Here is a 16,694-nt window from a genome sequence, read left to right on the forward strand (position 1 = left end):
ACATATACTCCAAAGTCCCTCACTTCCTCGACACCTCTCACTATCCTCCCTTTTATTGTGTATTCCTTTGCCTTGTTTGACCTCCCCAAATGCATCACATCACAATTCTCTGGGTTAAATTCCATTTGCCACTTTTCTGCCCACCTGACCAGTCCATTGATATTTTCCTGCAGTCTACAGCTATCCTCCTCGCTATCAACCACGCATCCAATTTTTGCGTCGTCAGTAAACTTCTTGATCATTTCCCCTACATTTACGTCCAAATCGTTAATATGTACCACAAAAAACAGGGGACCTAGTACTGAACCCTGTGGAACTCCACTGGAAACAGCTTTCCAGTCGCAAAAACACCCAGTAACAATTACCCTGTTTCCTGCCACTGAGCCAATTTTGTATCCAGCTTGCTACATTCCCCTGGATCCCATGGGGTTTTATTTTTTTTAACCAGTCTGCCATGTGGGACCTTGTCAAAAGCCTTGCTAAAATCCATGTGGACCACATGAACTGTACTACCTTCATCAATCCTCCTTGTTAATTCCTCAAAAAATTCAATCAAGTTAGTCAGACACAACCTTCCTTTCACAAGTCCATGCTGAATGACAAGCGATTTCTGAAAAAGATCGCAAATTAACTTTAAAAAAGTTTACATTTTACCTTTTTACAATGCAGTAAAAAGTAATTAAGTGTATTGCAGAACACTTTTCCATAGAAGTACGTCCAAGAGGAATCCAAGAAGTGATTGCAAAGCTCTGGAGAAGAGGGCCTGCGGGTCTTCCTGGATGTAGTGCAGAGAAGTCATGAGCAGCTTCTGGGGATTGAGGGGGCGAGGGCTCCTCACGAAATTAGTATGGTGGCATAGAGGGAGATGGCAGAGATCCTATTCGCAACCTTCACAGTGCCACAGAGAGCCAATGCAGGAAAAAGTATAATGACATGACCAGAGCAGGCAAGGTAAGCATTTTCAGAGTCTCAATTCAAAACTCTATTAAAAGCATAAAGTTTGTCTGCGTTTTTGCTTTCAAGAGTGGGCAAAGGTTGGCTAGGCATTGTTTGGTTGTTCAAAACAGAACTCAAAGACAAATAAGCTGTAAAAGTCAGTTGCCATGTCAGACAGCCTTTCCACAATGATGAATTTGCAGCTTTTTTTCTGCTTGAAGAGAAGATTTCAATGCCTGAAAAGAAGCTTCTCACACAAATGAACTTATGGGATGCTATTTTCTCCCTGCAGGGCAAGTTGAGCACACAACATGCCAGAATGGGGGAGGGAAGTCCAGAGAGTGGATCCCTGACTTAAAGAGCTTCCTTTGCACCAAGATCGGACCCTACAGCTTCCAACGTATGGCAGTTGTGGCCCATGTGGAGGTGGAAAGCATATTGGCGCAGCAAGGTTTGAGTAAGACTTCAAAAAAGTACATCATAAAGCTCCACACAGAACCACACATGCTGGAAATTTATGGTAAAATCTGATGTATAAAAATCAGCTGGCCGATAGGATGCAGCCAAACTAGATAGAGTTAGAACAGTGTGGAGTGCTGAGTTTAGGTCATGGAGGAGTGCTAAGTGGAGTACTGTAGAACACTGTTTGGATCCCAATTGTTTTTCGTTTAACTAACTAGATTCAGCAGCTCCAGGCAAGATCTAGGAAAGCAGCTCAATCTGGGGAGCAACTCAAGGCCTACAAAATAAATACGTAAATAGGCAGAACAATAGCAGGCAAAATTTTACTCGGGTTAAGTATAAAGTACTACATGTAGGAAGGGGAAAAAAAAAAGATAAAATACCGCATAAAAGGTGCTGAAATAGTTAAGGATATGAGGTTGAGAGCTCCAGATGCATTAGTAGACTCACCAGTCAACATGTCCAATCACTGCAGAATAGCAATCAATAAAGCAAACAGGAGACTGAACTATCTAGCTGAAACACTAAAGTACAAGTCAGAGAATCATGCTTAAGTTGCAGAGTGCTCTGTTTAGACCAGACTTTGATTACTGCATCCAGCTCTGGTAATTATGACCAAAGGAATACATTCAAACCATGCAAGCAGTTTACAGCAGAATCACAGAAGTAATCCCTAGCACTAAGCTGTAAGAGTAGAGCAAAGGCACACGTTCAAACACAAATTTAGGACTGAGTCCAGGAAGCTTTACTTCTTACAAAGTGATCAATGCTTATAATTATAAGTAGAGTGCAGGTGAAAGCCCCAAAATCTTAAAAAAACAGCTGGGCACGGGACTGGAGGAAGAGGCAACTTTAGGATCTTTCTGGATGGATGAATTAATAACTCCAGAGGAAAAATAAATAGGTAAACTTAACAGTGTCCCTAGATAAATAAGCAGTCATATTTATAATGGTAGGTTTGAAACATGGAGTGTAAATTTTACCTGGCAAAGCCATTCTGCATCAATTCTCGCTGGAGTTTTTGGTCTTGAGCAGCATACTCTGAGAGCTTGGATTCCAAAGCGGGGGGAAGGATATTTGGGATAAATTTAGAAAAGAGACTTGGTGCCAGCTGTGCCCAATCTGGGGAAAAAATATATAGAACAAACAAGGTTATTTGCACGGCCAGCATCTGTATTTATAAGCAGGAACAGCAGATGTAATTTGTTGTAACAACTCTGTATAAAAACTATAAATTTTCCTTTTTTTGTCTCATGATTGTACGCACTTGACAATTTTTCCCTATGATAATAAAAGTCGGTCACTGGTATGCAAAATACACCAGATTTCACTCTTCCTTCACACCTCCTTCTAAACTGGGTGCACATGGATCAAATTTACACATCTCCATGATTGCAAGCACCTCGTAAAACAATGAACAGAAATATACAATATGAGCACAGAAAATAAGTTAAGTCAATAAAATGCATTTCATTTCACACCAACACCTTAGTATGATGACTGCAACCTGTAATGACAGAAAATGGAACAGAAACAGCCTCAAACCTAATTTGTAGCAAATGTCCAATCTACCTTTTCTAAATTAAAATCAATGCAGAGAACGCCAGTTATAGCTAAAACCGGTTGACTATAAAATTCACAACGTTGAGAAATAAATGGAAAAACTTGGATACTAATCTAAGTTTTATTAAAAATTGTTAGCTCCTTTAAACTTATTGCTTATATAAATGTAATTATTTATCACAACCATTTTCATTCAGTAAGTGTAAACAGGCATGATGGGCTGAATGGTTTCCTTCAGTGGCATAACACTTTACGATTCTGAGAGAACAATTCATGAAATTAATCTGAATATATGAATATCCATCAGGTACTAAACCTTGAATCCTGTATACACAAAAACATTTACACTTCTTCACGTTCCGCAGCTGTTTTAGCAGCTGTAACATGAACATTTTCAACTGTATCTTTATTCCTAACGATTCTGCAATTGTTTCTATATATTGATAAATATTTTAAATATTAAAACTAAACAAATATTACATAAACCAGTAATTTCTTTGTAGCTGAATGTCTGTGCCTGCCTCTGAAACAAGAAGGGACTTGGCACAATGTGACTTCTGCTGGCATTCTGCTTTTTTTTTTTTAGATTTTGTGCATTTCCTTCTCCCTTTCTGAAGTTCATAATTTACTCTGCATATGCAGGAATGAATTTCCATGAACCAAATCATCCTGTCTTAATCCACATTGTTCTTAAAAGAAAAACTCTCATAGGGCTGAATTTTATCGACACCTTGGCGCCGCGGGAGCCGGCAAAATTCTGTGGGGAGAGGCCTACCTTGACCCGCGACGTTGAGAAGGGCCAGTCGCTTATTACCGGCCCCCCACCGCCTGGCGGCAGGCCCTTTATCTGCATATTTAAATTAATATGTAAATAAACTTGCCTGCAGGCGGCTGCCATCCCACACCGACTATACGGCTGCCATTTGTGCTTTGCGTGCCTTCGGAACTCCATATGGAGTTCCGAGGCGGGAACCTGGGGTGGGGGGTGTGGGGGGGGGGAATCAATTTTTATTGGTTGCGTGAATGGTGGGCTGGGGTTGAAGGGGAGAAGTTAGAAGGTTGGGGGGGTGGGGTGGGGAAGTTTGTGGAGAGAAAAAGGCAAGCGTTGGTCATTTCGGGCATTGAAATAACCATTGGGGGAGGGCCATCCACATCTTTATTACTAATTAATAAAAAATTCACAATAATATACCTTTAAAAATTAAAAGTAACTCTAAGGGCTTAGAGCCCTTTAAAAATGGCGCTTGCACTGTGGCGCCGGATGCCATTGCCGGTTTGCGGTGGCCGCCCCCTCCACGTCATCGGGGGTGGCCACTCCGCCCCCTCCATTTAAATGAGCCCGTGCGTGTATTATCGCGGGGGCTCAGGGACAGCGCATCCGCACGGGATGCATGCCGCCATTAGAGTGTGCCGCTGCGAATTTAGGCACACTCGTCAAATTCAGCCTATGGGGAAGAATTTGTTTAGTGTGTCCAGGATAGTTTTCTGAAGCAGTATGTGGATGGCCCTACTAGAGAAGGGGCTACACTCTACCTCCTCTTAGGAAATGAGGATGGGCAGGTGGTTGATGTGTCAGTGGGGGAGCACTTTGGGACCAGTGACCATAACTCTGTTAGCTTCAAGGTAATTATGGAAAAGGATAGGACTGGTCCTCAGGTTGAAGTCCTAAATTGGGGGAAGGCTAATTTCGATGGCATTAAACAGGAACTCTCAAAAGTTGATTGGGAGAGACTGTTTACAGGTAAAGGGACGTCTGGCAAGTGGGAGGCTTTTAAAAGTGAGATAGGAAGAGTTCAGGGCTGGAATGTTCCTGTTAGATGGAAGGGCAAGGCTGGCAAGTTTAGGGAACCTTGGTTGACGAGGGATATTGAGGGTCTGGTCAGGACAAAGAAGGAAGCATATGTCAGGTATAGGCAACTGGGATCGAGCGAATCCCTCGAGGAGTATAGGGGATGTAGGACTACACTTAAGAAGGAAATTAGGAGGGCAAAAAGGGGCCATGAGATTTCCCTGGCAGATAAGATAAAGGAGAATCCTAAAAGATTCTATAAGTATATTAAGAGTAAAAGGGTAGCAAGGGAGAGAGTAGGTCCCCTCAAGGATCAGTGTGGCAATCTATGTGTGGAGCCACAGGAAATGGGCGAGGTCTTAAATGAATATTTCTTGTCTGTATTTACCGTGGAGAAGGTCATGGAAGCTAGTGAGTTAAAGTGAACACCGATATCCTGGAGCATATCAACATTACAAAGGAGGAGGTGTTGGAGGTTTTGAAGTGCATTAAGGTGGATAAATCCCCAGGGCCTGACCAGGTGTATCCGAGGATGCTATGGGAATCAAGGGAGGAGATTGTTGGGGCCCTGGCAGAGATTTTTGTATCATCGTTAGCCACGGGTGAGGTACCGGAAGACTGGATGATAGCTAATGTTGTGCCTTTATTTAAGAAGGGCAGCAGGGATAAGCCAGGGAACAACAGGCCGGTGAGCCTTACCTCAGTAGTGGGAAAGTTATTGGAAGGGATTCTGAGAGACAGGATTTATATGCATCTGGAAAGGCATGGTCTGATTAGGGATAGTCAGCATGGCTTTGTGCGTGGGAAATCATGTCTCACGAATTTGATTGAGTTTTTTGAGGAGGTGACCAAGAGGATTGATGAGGGCAGGGCGATGGACGTTGTCTACATGGACTTTAGCAAGGCCTTTGACAAGGTCCCGCATGGTAGGCTGGTCCAGAAGGTTCGAACACATGGGATCCAGGTTGAGCTGGCAAATTGGATACAAAATTGGCTCGGTGATAGGAGGCAGAGGGTGGTAGTGGAGGGTTGTTTTTCAGATTGGAGGCCAGTGACCAGTGGTGTGCCGCAGGGATTGGTGCTGGGCCCTCTGTTGTCATATATATTAATGACTTGGATGTGAATGTAGGGGGCATGATTAGTAAGTTTGCAGATGACACCAAAATTGGTGGTATAGTGGACAGTGAAGAAGGTTGTCTAAGGTTACAACAGGATATAGATCAACTGGAAAAGTGGGCAAGGGATTGGCAAATGGAATTTAACGCAGACAAGTGTGAAGTGATGCATTTTGCGAAGTTAAACCAGGGCAGGACATATACAGTGAATGGCAGGGCCCTGGGGAGTGTTGTTGAGCAGAGAGACGTTGGGGTGCAAGTACATAGTTCCCTGAAAGTGGCAACACTGGAAGACAGGGTGGTGAAGAAGGCGTATGGCATGCTTGCCTTCATTGGCCGAGGCACTGAGTACAAGAGTTGGGACGTCATGTTACAGTTATCTATGATGTTGGTTAGGCCACATTTGGAGTACTGTGTGCAGTTCTGGTCGTCGCACTACAGGAAAGATGTGATTAAGCTAGAGAGGGTGCAGAAAAGATTCACAAGGATGTTGCCTGGTTTGGAGGGCTTGAGTTATGAAGAGAGATTGGATAGGCTGGGTCTGTTTTCCCTGGAGCGAAGGAGGCTGAGAGGGGACATGATAGAGGTATATAAAATTATGAGAGGCATAGATAGGGTAGATAGCCAGAGTCTGTTTCCCATGGTAGGGGTGACTAAAACTAGAGGCCATAGATTTAAGGTGAGAGGGAGGAGGTTTAAAGGGGATCAAAGGGGTAAATTTTTCACACAAAGAATAGTGGGTATCTGGAATGAGCTGCCTGAGGAGGTGGCAGAGGCAGGAACAGTAGTGACATTTAAAAGGCATCTGGACAGGTACTTGAATGAGCAAGGCATAGAGGGATATGGAATTAATACAGGCAGTTGGGATTAGTATAGATAGGCATTATGGTTGGCATGGACGCGGTGGGCCGAAGGGCCTGTTTCTATGCTGTACGACTATGACTCTATAATATGAGAGCAAAAAGTGGAACAGATGGTGAGCCCTAAAGGCAGAAATTTCTCAGAAAATTATGGAAGAATTGTTGAGTTTATTTCAAGCACAAATGGAGGATCAGACTTGGGAATCTCCTGCCCTGTGGGGCTCAGTGCAGTTACTTAACTGAGTCACTGGGGAAATTCAACGTTTCAATATTATTTATTTAACTGTTATGACACAATGATGTAAAACTGAACAACTGAAATACTTTAAAAGCAATGCAAAACCAAGATAGATTTTGCTAATAAAAACAAGAAACGCTGGAAATACTCAGCAGGTCTGGCAGCATCTGTGGAGAGAGAAGCAGAGTTAACGTTTCAGGTCAGTTACCCTTCTTCAGAACTGGCAGATATAAGAAATGTAAAAGATTTTAAGCAAATAAAGAGGGGGTTGGGCAAGAGATAATAAAAGAGGTGTTGATAGGACGAGGTCACAGAATAACTGACCAGAATGTCATGGAGCAACAGCAAACAATATGTTAATGGTGTGCTGAAAGACAAAGTATTAATACAGAGAGGGTGTTAATGGACTGAAAACTGAACAGTCGCAAGCACAAACATGAAAAAAAACCATTGTGGGTAGGCACAGTAGATACAAACTGAAAAACTAAAATTAAAAAAAATTAAAAAATAAAAAGTAAAATGGGGGGCCTGTCATGCTCTGAAATTATTGAACTCAATGTTCAGTCCGGCAGGCTGTAGCGTGCCTAAATCAGTAAATGAGATGCTGTTCCTCGAGCTTGCATTGGTGTTCACTGGAACACTGCAGCAGTCCCAGGACAGAGATGTGAGCATGAGAGCAGGGGAGTGTGTTGAAATGGCCAGCAACCGGATTTTGCTAATATTCTCTTAATAAATTTAATTATCCTGAGAATTGGTCGTTTGAACTTCAATTAGTTCAAGTGGGCAAAAAATAGATTAAATATTATTTTGTATCACAGAACAAAGAGTTTAGTTTTCATACTAAAAGATGCAAAAATTTGATCAATTTTTCACAAATTAATTTGTGGAAAAATCAAATTTCTTGTACTGCATCAATATTAAATATTCACCTCAGTTATCAGTATAATACAGTAGGCCTTCCTCTCCACTTGGACAGTACAGATAAATTAGAATTACTCCAATTTCTATGGAACCTCTTTTGGTAATTGTTCCACTCTCTTCCTGCTTCCATTTTTGAAAAGTAAACGTGAAAAGGAACTAAATTTTATTTCGTGCCTATTTTGAGAACTTTTATTTGCTCTTACATAATGTACTATTTTATCAGACAACTTATTTACAAAACTTAATACTTTTCATGATCTTTGGTTTGCGATTATAATAGTGAACATGACATTTGGTTTAATATTATAGCTATTGTACACAAAAAAAATCAGTAAGGGATTGCGCAACCATGATTAGCCTTGCTCCAAGTAATGTTGTTCAATGCTCCACGGAAAATTTTAAGCAATCAATGCACAAATTGTCCAAAATTAACAGCTCATCAATTTATTTCCTATGGAGTTAATTTCCTGACAACATTTTAGTATTCAAATTAAAGTGCCCAGACAACAGACTCGTTTGATATTCTGCAGATCAGCAACTCATTTAGAATTTTTTTTCCCCAAGTCCAAGATGCATGTTTGGATACTTTGATAGTGATAATCTAAACAAGCTATCTGCCCTCCACACCAAGAACGAATTAAAGCAGGTTGCACCTTCCAATTTCCTTATTAGCAAGTCTCCAATGGTGTTATGGATATAAAAAAAGGACTTCAGATAAACAAATATTTAAAAGTGAAAAGACAAATTGATAAAGCTACATATATGGGATTATTGATTTCCTAAATGGGACAAACAGCTCAAAGAGGTAATACTAAACCTATACAAATTTTTGTTTGGGGTATAGTTAGAATATGGTGTCTAGGGATGGGTACCTACTTCAGGAATGTCATCAAGGCTTTGGTGAAGATTTGGAAGAGATTTACTAAGACGACACCGGGATAAGCAGTTTTAGTTATCAGAGACTAATAAAACTAGAACTCTATTTGAATAGATTAGATCTGATAGAGGCGTTCAAATTATAAAAGGTTTTGAAAGAGTAACAGGAAGAGACTATTTCAACGACTTGGTGAAGGGCATAAATTCAACATCACCAAAAGAACAAAGTAAGAGTTTCGGAGAATTTGTTCTAAACACAGATTTATAGTACATTTGCTTAAGATCCAAGTTTTCTTTTGCATGTCAATTCTGGCATCCAATGTCAGTACTGCACAGTGACCATTTGCTCTAGTCCATTACCCACCTCTTCTTCAGTCTTCTAAAGGGGCCAGCTAGCATCACCATTACATGCCTCATGCATGCCTCTTCCCGCTAGGTTTCAGCTGCCGGACATCCCGCAAGATTGACCAATGATTTGAATGGGAACAGAAGTTAGCCACTGCTTGAGAGTTGAAGCCCATCATTAAGGTTCTCTTAAGCAGATTGCTTAGTCTTTGCGACATAAAAGTGAAAGCCTACTGTAAATTGGAGCCCCAGCTCTCAAAAGCTACTGTCATTGTACTCGTCAGGACAACTGCATCTCTACCATAGAAAAATAGGAGCAGGAGTAGGCCATTCGGCCCTTCAAGCCTGCTCTGCCATTCATTATGATCATGGCTGATCATCCAACTCAGTAACCTGTTCCCACTTTTGCCCCATATCCTTTGATCCCTTTAAACCCAAGAGCTATATCTAACTCCTTCTTGAAAATATACAATGTTTTGGCCTCAACTGCTTTCTGTGGTAGCAAATTCCACAGGTTCACCACTCTCTGGGTGAAGAAATTTCTCCTCATCTCAGTCCTGAATGGTTTACCCCGTATCCTTCGACCCCTGATTCAGCACTTCCCCACCATCGGGAACATCCTTCTTGCATCTACCTTGACAAGTCCTGTTAGAATTTTATAGGTTTCTATGAGATTCCCCTCACTCTTCTGAACTCCAGCGAATATAATCCTAACCGACTCAATCTCTCCTCATACGTCAGTCCTGCCATCCCAGGAATCAGTCTGGTAAAGCTTCGCTGCACTCCCTCTATAGCAAGAGCATCCTTCCTCAGATAAGGAGCCCACAATATTCCAGGTGTCGCCTCACCAAGACCCTGTATAATTGCAGCAAGACAACCCTGCTCCTGTACTAGAATCCTCTCGCTATGAAGACCAACATACCATTTGCCTTTTTGTACCACCTGTTGCACCTGCATGCTTATCTTCAGCGACTTGGTGTACGAGAACACCCAGGTCTCACTGCATATTCCTCTCTCTCAGTTTATAGCCGTTCAGATAATAATCTGCCTTCCTGTTTTTACTACCAAAGTGGATAACCTCACATTTATCCACATTATACTGCATCTGCCATGCATTAGCCCACTCACTCAACTTGTCCAAATCACCCTGAAGCCTATCTGCATCCTCCTCACTACTCACCCTCCCACCTAGTTTTGTGTTATCTGCAAATTTGGTGATATTACATTTAGTTCCCTCATCTAAGTCATTAATATATATTGTGAATAGCTGGGGTCCTAGCACCTCAGGTGGCTCCTCAGGAGATGCCCATGGTATTGCCACTGGCTCTGATGTGGCCTGCATATTTCCCAATTCCTCTCATTTGCCAAAGGAGCATTTCTGCAGAATGCTTTTGTTTAATGCATTGCTGGGATATCTTGTGTGACCCTGAAGAAAATAGTGTTGGGTCTTCTTAAAACACTGCAGTTGAAATGAAGGTATGTCAACAGTTGGGTAAGGAGTTCCAGGATTTTGAGGCAGTGATGACAATAGAATGGCAATATATGTCCAAGTTGGGATAGTATCTTATTGGGGAACTTGGAGGTGACTGTGTTCCCATGCACTTCCTGCCCTTGCCTTCTAGGTGGCAGAAATTGCGAAATTGGAGGTGCTGTCGAAGAAGCATGGTAAGTTGCTATCCTATAGATAACACACACTGCAGCCAGAGTGTACCAGTGGTGGAGAGAGTGAATGTTTAAGCTGGAGAATTGGGTGCCAATTCTGTGGACTGCTGTCCTAGATACCATCAAGCTTCTTGACTTTGCTGCAGCTGTACCCATCCAGGCAAGTGGCCTGACACATAATGCAGATTTTTAAGGGACTGCATCTAAAGCATCTACTCATTAATGAGCCTCACATACATAGAAAGCTCCCAATTGGTCCTGCAGCAGAGAAGCTCTAGGTCTAGCCCTCTATTCTGGTTGCTCCCAATCCTCTAGAATCCATTTGCTCTTCTGCACTTACAGTGCACGCTTTGCTAGATGTTCCTTCCTACCCACCCTCTATATGGTTACCTGAAGCGGAGATGTATCAGAGTTGGTGCCTGCATGGCCAGGAATGTAAGAAATATGCTTATCCAGCTTCCTGCTCATCTCTGGTGGCAGGAACATCATCTTGAAAGGCCCTTACATAAAGGGAAAAGGAACATGTACCATAGTGACTGAATTAAATAGTTAAGTATCATAACAGTGCCAATACATTGAAAATCATGCTGCTCGGAAGATGTGCCTGGAGGCACTACTAAATGAATGAGTTTACAGGGGGAGCAAGCAGTAGTTAGGGGTCATTCGCCTTGTTGGGTAGCCATAAAGTTTTCCTGAGCCCACACCCACTATTGCCTCAACTTCCACAATTGAATGGGCCACATCATCTTGCTAATTCGAGTTTGACATGCCCTGTATTAGTATGGTTTATATGCAATGTTCTCCTTTAAAACAGCCACTATTATTAAGTTCTTATTGTGAAGTATTTATTAACTAATTGCTCTTCGTGAATTATGAGGAAATTTGACCTGGAACTAACTGCCAAAACTGTCATACTCAGTAAGGAGGTTAATGGATCAGGGTACTTAAATTTGGTATAGTTGGCAATATTATACAACAATATGGTATATATTAATATAGATTTATACATTTAGACTATAATCCAGATGTGAAGCAGCAGTCTTGCTTTGCTGTTTGGTGCTGTTGTTTCAGGTACAATTGAGCAGACTGCAATTCCAAAATGCTGCCCCCATCTGCTACCCCATTGCACATGACACAGTGTCAAACAAACTGAGCTTCATACAAGATCTATTATTCAACAGACAAGGTAGACATAGGGGTGGTGGCGGGGCTAACTGTAGAATTTGTTCCCTTCCCTAAAACTTAAAGTACTAAATACTACCACCGAAGAAATAACGATTACCTGATAATTAAAACAAAAAAAGGTAAGCAAACTAAGTCTTATAGAGCTGTCCAAACAAACATCCTTTATGTGCCTTCCGGATGAAGCATAGGCACAAAAATACACAGATTCTGAAAGCTCATCAGAGGAAGAACCAACCAGGAGAGAAGCAGTGCTCTGACAGCAATTAAACTAATGCAATCCTGTTAAATTTGTTTTCTAAAAACACTCCAGAAAATTAAGCACAATTACAAATCATGCTTACCAGGCAACAAAATGGCAAAAATCTTTTCTTCCTCTGCATTCATTCTTTTGAAAATTCAGTTAATTTTTTGTGGCTGTGATTAAAAAAAGCGTTCAGATTTTCCCTCTCGCAAACCCTGCACATTTAATTAAATCAATATAGTCTACAACAGGCTTCTACCCTGATGCACGCTTGTAGTCAAGATACTTCAGCTGAGAAATTCATTCAGCCCCGTTTTCAGAATAATCCCTGGAACTGCACACAGTGACACAATGATCATGAGAAGTTGGTCCTTAGCTTTCATCTACACAATTGTGGCGATCGGCTGCCACCTCCATTGGCAGCTTGCCTGACTAATTTGTTCTTTGTATTCATTCATAGGATATAGGCGTCACTGGCCAGGCCAGCATTTATTGCCCATCCCCCTTGCCCTTGAGAAGGCAGTGGTGAGCGCCTTCTTGAACCACTGCAGTCTATGTGCTGTAGGTATATCCACAGTGCTGTTAAACAGGGAGTTCAGGAATTTTGACCCAGCAACAATGAAGGAATGGCGAAATAAAAACAAGAAATGCTGGAAATACTCAGCAGGTCTAGCAGCATCTGTGGAGAGGGAAGCAGAGTTAACGTTTCAGGTCAGTGACCCTTCTTCAGAACTGGCAAATGTTATGAAATGTAAAAGGTTATAAGCAAGTAAAGTGGGGGTGGGGCAAGAGATAACAAAGGAGAAGGTGTAGATAGGACGAGGTCACAGAATAGCTGACCAGAAGGTCATGGAGCAAAGATATGTTAATGGTGTGTTGAAAGACAAAGCATAAGTACAGAAAGGGTGTTAACGGACTGAAAATTGAACAGCCACAAGTACAAACATGTAAAAAAAAGTGGGTAAGCAAACTGAACAAACTATGAAATAAAATAAACACAAAAAAAAATTAAAAAAGTAAAAAGAAAAAAATAACTAAAAAGTAAAATGGGGAGCCCGTCATGCTCTGAAATTATTGAACTTAATGTTCAGTACGGCAGGCTGTACTGTGCCTAATCAGTAAATGAGATGCTGTTCCTCGAGCTTGCATTGATGTTCACTGGAACACTGCAGCAATCCCAGGACAGAGATGTGAGCATGAGAGCAGAGGGAAGTGTTGAAATGGCAAGCAACCGGAAGCTCGGGTTTCTGCTTGCGGACTGAGCGGAGGTGTTCCGCAAAGCGCTCACCCAGTCTGCGTTTGGTCTCCCCAATGTAGAGGAGACCACATTGTGAGCAGTATGCTACATTGAAAGTAGTACAAGTAAATCGCTGCTTCACCTGAAAGGAGTGATTGGGGCCTGGGATAGTGAGGAGAGAGCAGGTAAATGGGCAGGTATTACATCTCCTGCGATTGCAGGGGAAGGTGCCGTGGGAAGGGGACGAGGTGATGAGGGTAATGGAGGAGTGGACCAGGGTGCCACAGAGGGAACGATCCCTTCGGAATGCTGACAGGGGAAGGGAGGGCAAGATGTGTTTGGTAGTGGCATCACGCTGGAGGTGGCGGAAATGACGGAGAATGATTCTTTGGATATGGAGGCTGATGGGGTGGAAAGTGAGGACAAGGGGAACCCTGTCACGGTTCTGGGAGAGAGGGGAAGGGGTGAGGGTAGAGGTGCAGGAAATGGGCCGGACACAGTTGAGGGCCCGGTCAACCACAGTGGGGGGTTGAGGAAAAAGGAAGACATATCAGAAGCACTGTCATGGAAGATTGCATCATCAGAGCAGATGCGTCGGAGACGGAGAAACTGGGAGAATGGAATGGAGTCCTTACAAGAGGCAGGGTGTGAAGAAGTGTAGTCGAGGTAGCTGTGGGAGTCGGTGGGTTTATAATGGATATTAGTGGACAGCCTATCCCCAGAGATGGAGACAGAGAAGTCGAGGAAGCGAAGGGACGTATCGGAGATGGACCATGTAAAGGTGAGAGAAGGGTAGAAATTAGAAGCAAAGTTGATAAAGTTTTCCAGTTCAGGGTGGGAGCAGAAAACGGCACCGATACAGTGATCAATGTACCAGAAAAACAGTTGGGGGAGGGGGCCTAAGTAAGACTGGAACAAAGAATGTTTGACATATCCCACAAAAGCACAGGCATAACTAGGACCATTGCGGGTACCCAGAGCAACACCTTTTACTTGAAGGAAGTGAGTGGAGTTGAAAGAGAAGTTGCTCAATGTGAGAACAAGTTCAGCCAGACGGAGGAGGGTGGTGGTGGATGGGGGCTAGTTGGGCCTCTGTCCAAGGAAGAAGTGGAGAGCCCTCAAACCGTCATGGTGGGGGATGGAGGTGCAGAGAGATTGAACGTCCATAGTGAAGAGGCGGCAGTTGGGGCCAGGAAACTGGAAATTTTCAAAATGACGTAGGGCGTCAGAAGAGGCACGGATGTAGGTGGGAAGAGACTGGACCAGCGGAGAAAAGATAGAGTCAAGATAGGAAGAAATAAGTTCAGTGGAGTAAGGAATGGTGATATATTTCCACGTCAGGATGGTAAGTGAATTGGAGGGAAACTTACAGTTGGTGGTGTTCCCATGCATCTTCTGCCCTTGTTCTTCTCAGTGGTAGAGGTCACAGGTTTGGAAGCTGCTGCCGAATTGTTGCAGTGCATCATGTAGTTGGTACACACTGCAGTCACCTTGCACCAATGGTGGAGGGAATGATTGTTTATAAGTGGTGGATGGGATGCCAATCTAGGATGCTTTGTCCTAGGTATTGTTAAGCTATTTCAGTGCTGTTGGAGCTGCACTCATCCAGGCAAGTGGAGAGTATGCCATCACACACCTTACTTGTGCCTTGGAGGTGGTGGAAAACTTTGTGGAGTCAAGAAGTGAGTCACTCACCGCTGAATACCCAGCCTTTGACCAGCTCTTGTCATTATGTGGCTGGTCCAGTTAAGTTTCTAGTCAATGGTGACCCCCCGGACGTTGATGGGAGATTCAGCGATGGTAATGTCATTGAATGAAAAGAGGTGGTGGTTAGACTCTTTCTTCTGGAGGTGGTCATTTTATGCCGTAAATGTTAATTGCCACTTGGACCTAAAACACTACCCTGAGCAATTCCCAAAGCAAATCTGAGCACCGGTGAGCAGATTATTGGCCTCCAACAACCAATGCCAGCATCCTTTGCGTTAGGTATGACTCCAGTCAGTGGAGAGATTTCTCCCAATCCCCACTGATGTCAATTTTACTGCAGCTTCTTGGTGCCATATTTGGTGAAATGTCATCTTGATGTCAAAGGCTGTCACTCTCATCTCATCTCTGGAATTTAGTTCTGTTGTTCATGTTTGGACCAAGGTTGTAATGAGGTTTGGAGCCAAGTAGTTGTGGTGGAACTCAATCTGAGCAGATCATTGTGAGTAAGTGCTGGTTAATGACACTTTCCAGCACTTTGCTAATTATGGAGAGTAGACTGATGGGCCAGTAATTAGCCAAATCAGATTTATCCTGCTTTTCGTGGACAGGGTATACCCGTGCAATATTCCACTTTATTGTGTCGATGCAGTATTATAGCTGTACTGGAATAACATGGTTAGAGGGACAGCCAATTCTAGACCATATGTCTTCAGCACAAAAGCCAGGATGCTGTCGGGCCTTTGCTGTATCCAGTTCTGTCAGCTGTTTTTTGATATTACATTGTTATGATCAGGCTCCCCTCTTGTCCTTCCTCTTGTTTTACCGCTACAGTGTTTATTCCCTTTTAAGCAGTGGATGTGCTCACCAATTCAGTGAGTGTTTAACCTTTTACCTTTGTCGTGATCATAAAAGAAACAAATCAGACAGGTTTTCTTGAGTTTAAACAAGAGAGAGGTTTGTTTATTGTACTTATGCAAAAACCTGATCGAAATAAAATAAACTAAGCTACACTTTTATATACACACACACAAAGATTACAGAATGATGAGGAATACTTTGGGTTGGATTAGAGTCCAGAACAAATAAAAATAACAGTCTGTGGGGTGTGGTATTCAGTGGTCTTCTGGCTGAATCTAGAGTCCTGAAGTCCATGGTTGGTAGATGTTCTTGGAAGCAGAGGAGAAGGTTGCCTTCTTCCCAGGGGTCTTTGTCTTGGATATTTTCAGCCAGCAGGCAAGCTTCGAATGCCCCAAGGTCATCTGGAGAGGGGGAGGGAAAAGAGACAGAGAGAGAGACAACCTATGGGTTCTGCACCTTCAAAGCCTCTGGAGCTTGTCTCTTTTCAGCGAGACTGATAGATTTTCACAGATGGGGAGGTGGTCACATGATTGTCAAGTGTCCTCGTTTGCAAATTAATTAAATTTGTCGAGAAATTCTCAATCTTCTCAGGTCTCATTGTTTCAATGTTTACCCCCAGGAGGTACGTCTCCACGAGTGAAGGCTCCAAGATGGCTTTGAATGTCCAGCTAACGAGGGTGATATTGGATAATCTACTCA

The 16,694-nt window shown here is 42.7% G+C and overlaps 1 protein-coding gene across 3 annotated transcripts in view; it reads right to left on the reverse strand.

Annotated features, from left to right (window-relative positions):
* Nucleotides 1-16,694, reverse strand: part of cacul1 (CDK2 associated cullin domain 1) — a 130,720-nt gene that overhangs the window by 30,252 nt on the left and 83,774 nt on the right. For all 3 annotated transcript variants that reach the window (XM_068052993.1, XM_068052990.1, XM_068052991.1), the window contains one exon: nt 2,382-2,520. In XM_068052993.1, coding sequence (XP_067909094.1) covers nt 2,382-2,520 — 139 coding nt within the window. The remainder of the gene's footprint in view (nt 1-2,381; nt 2,521-16,694) is intronic.

This window comes from Heterodontus francisci, chromosome 20 (assembly GCF_036365525.1).
Source record: "Heterodontus francisci isolate sHetFra1 chromosome 20, sHetFra1.hap1, whole genome shotgun sequence".
Classification (NCBI taxonomy): Eukaryota; Metazoa; Chordata; class Chondrichthyes; order Heterodontiformes; family Heterodontidae; genus Heterodontus; species Heterodontus francisci.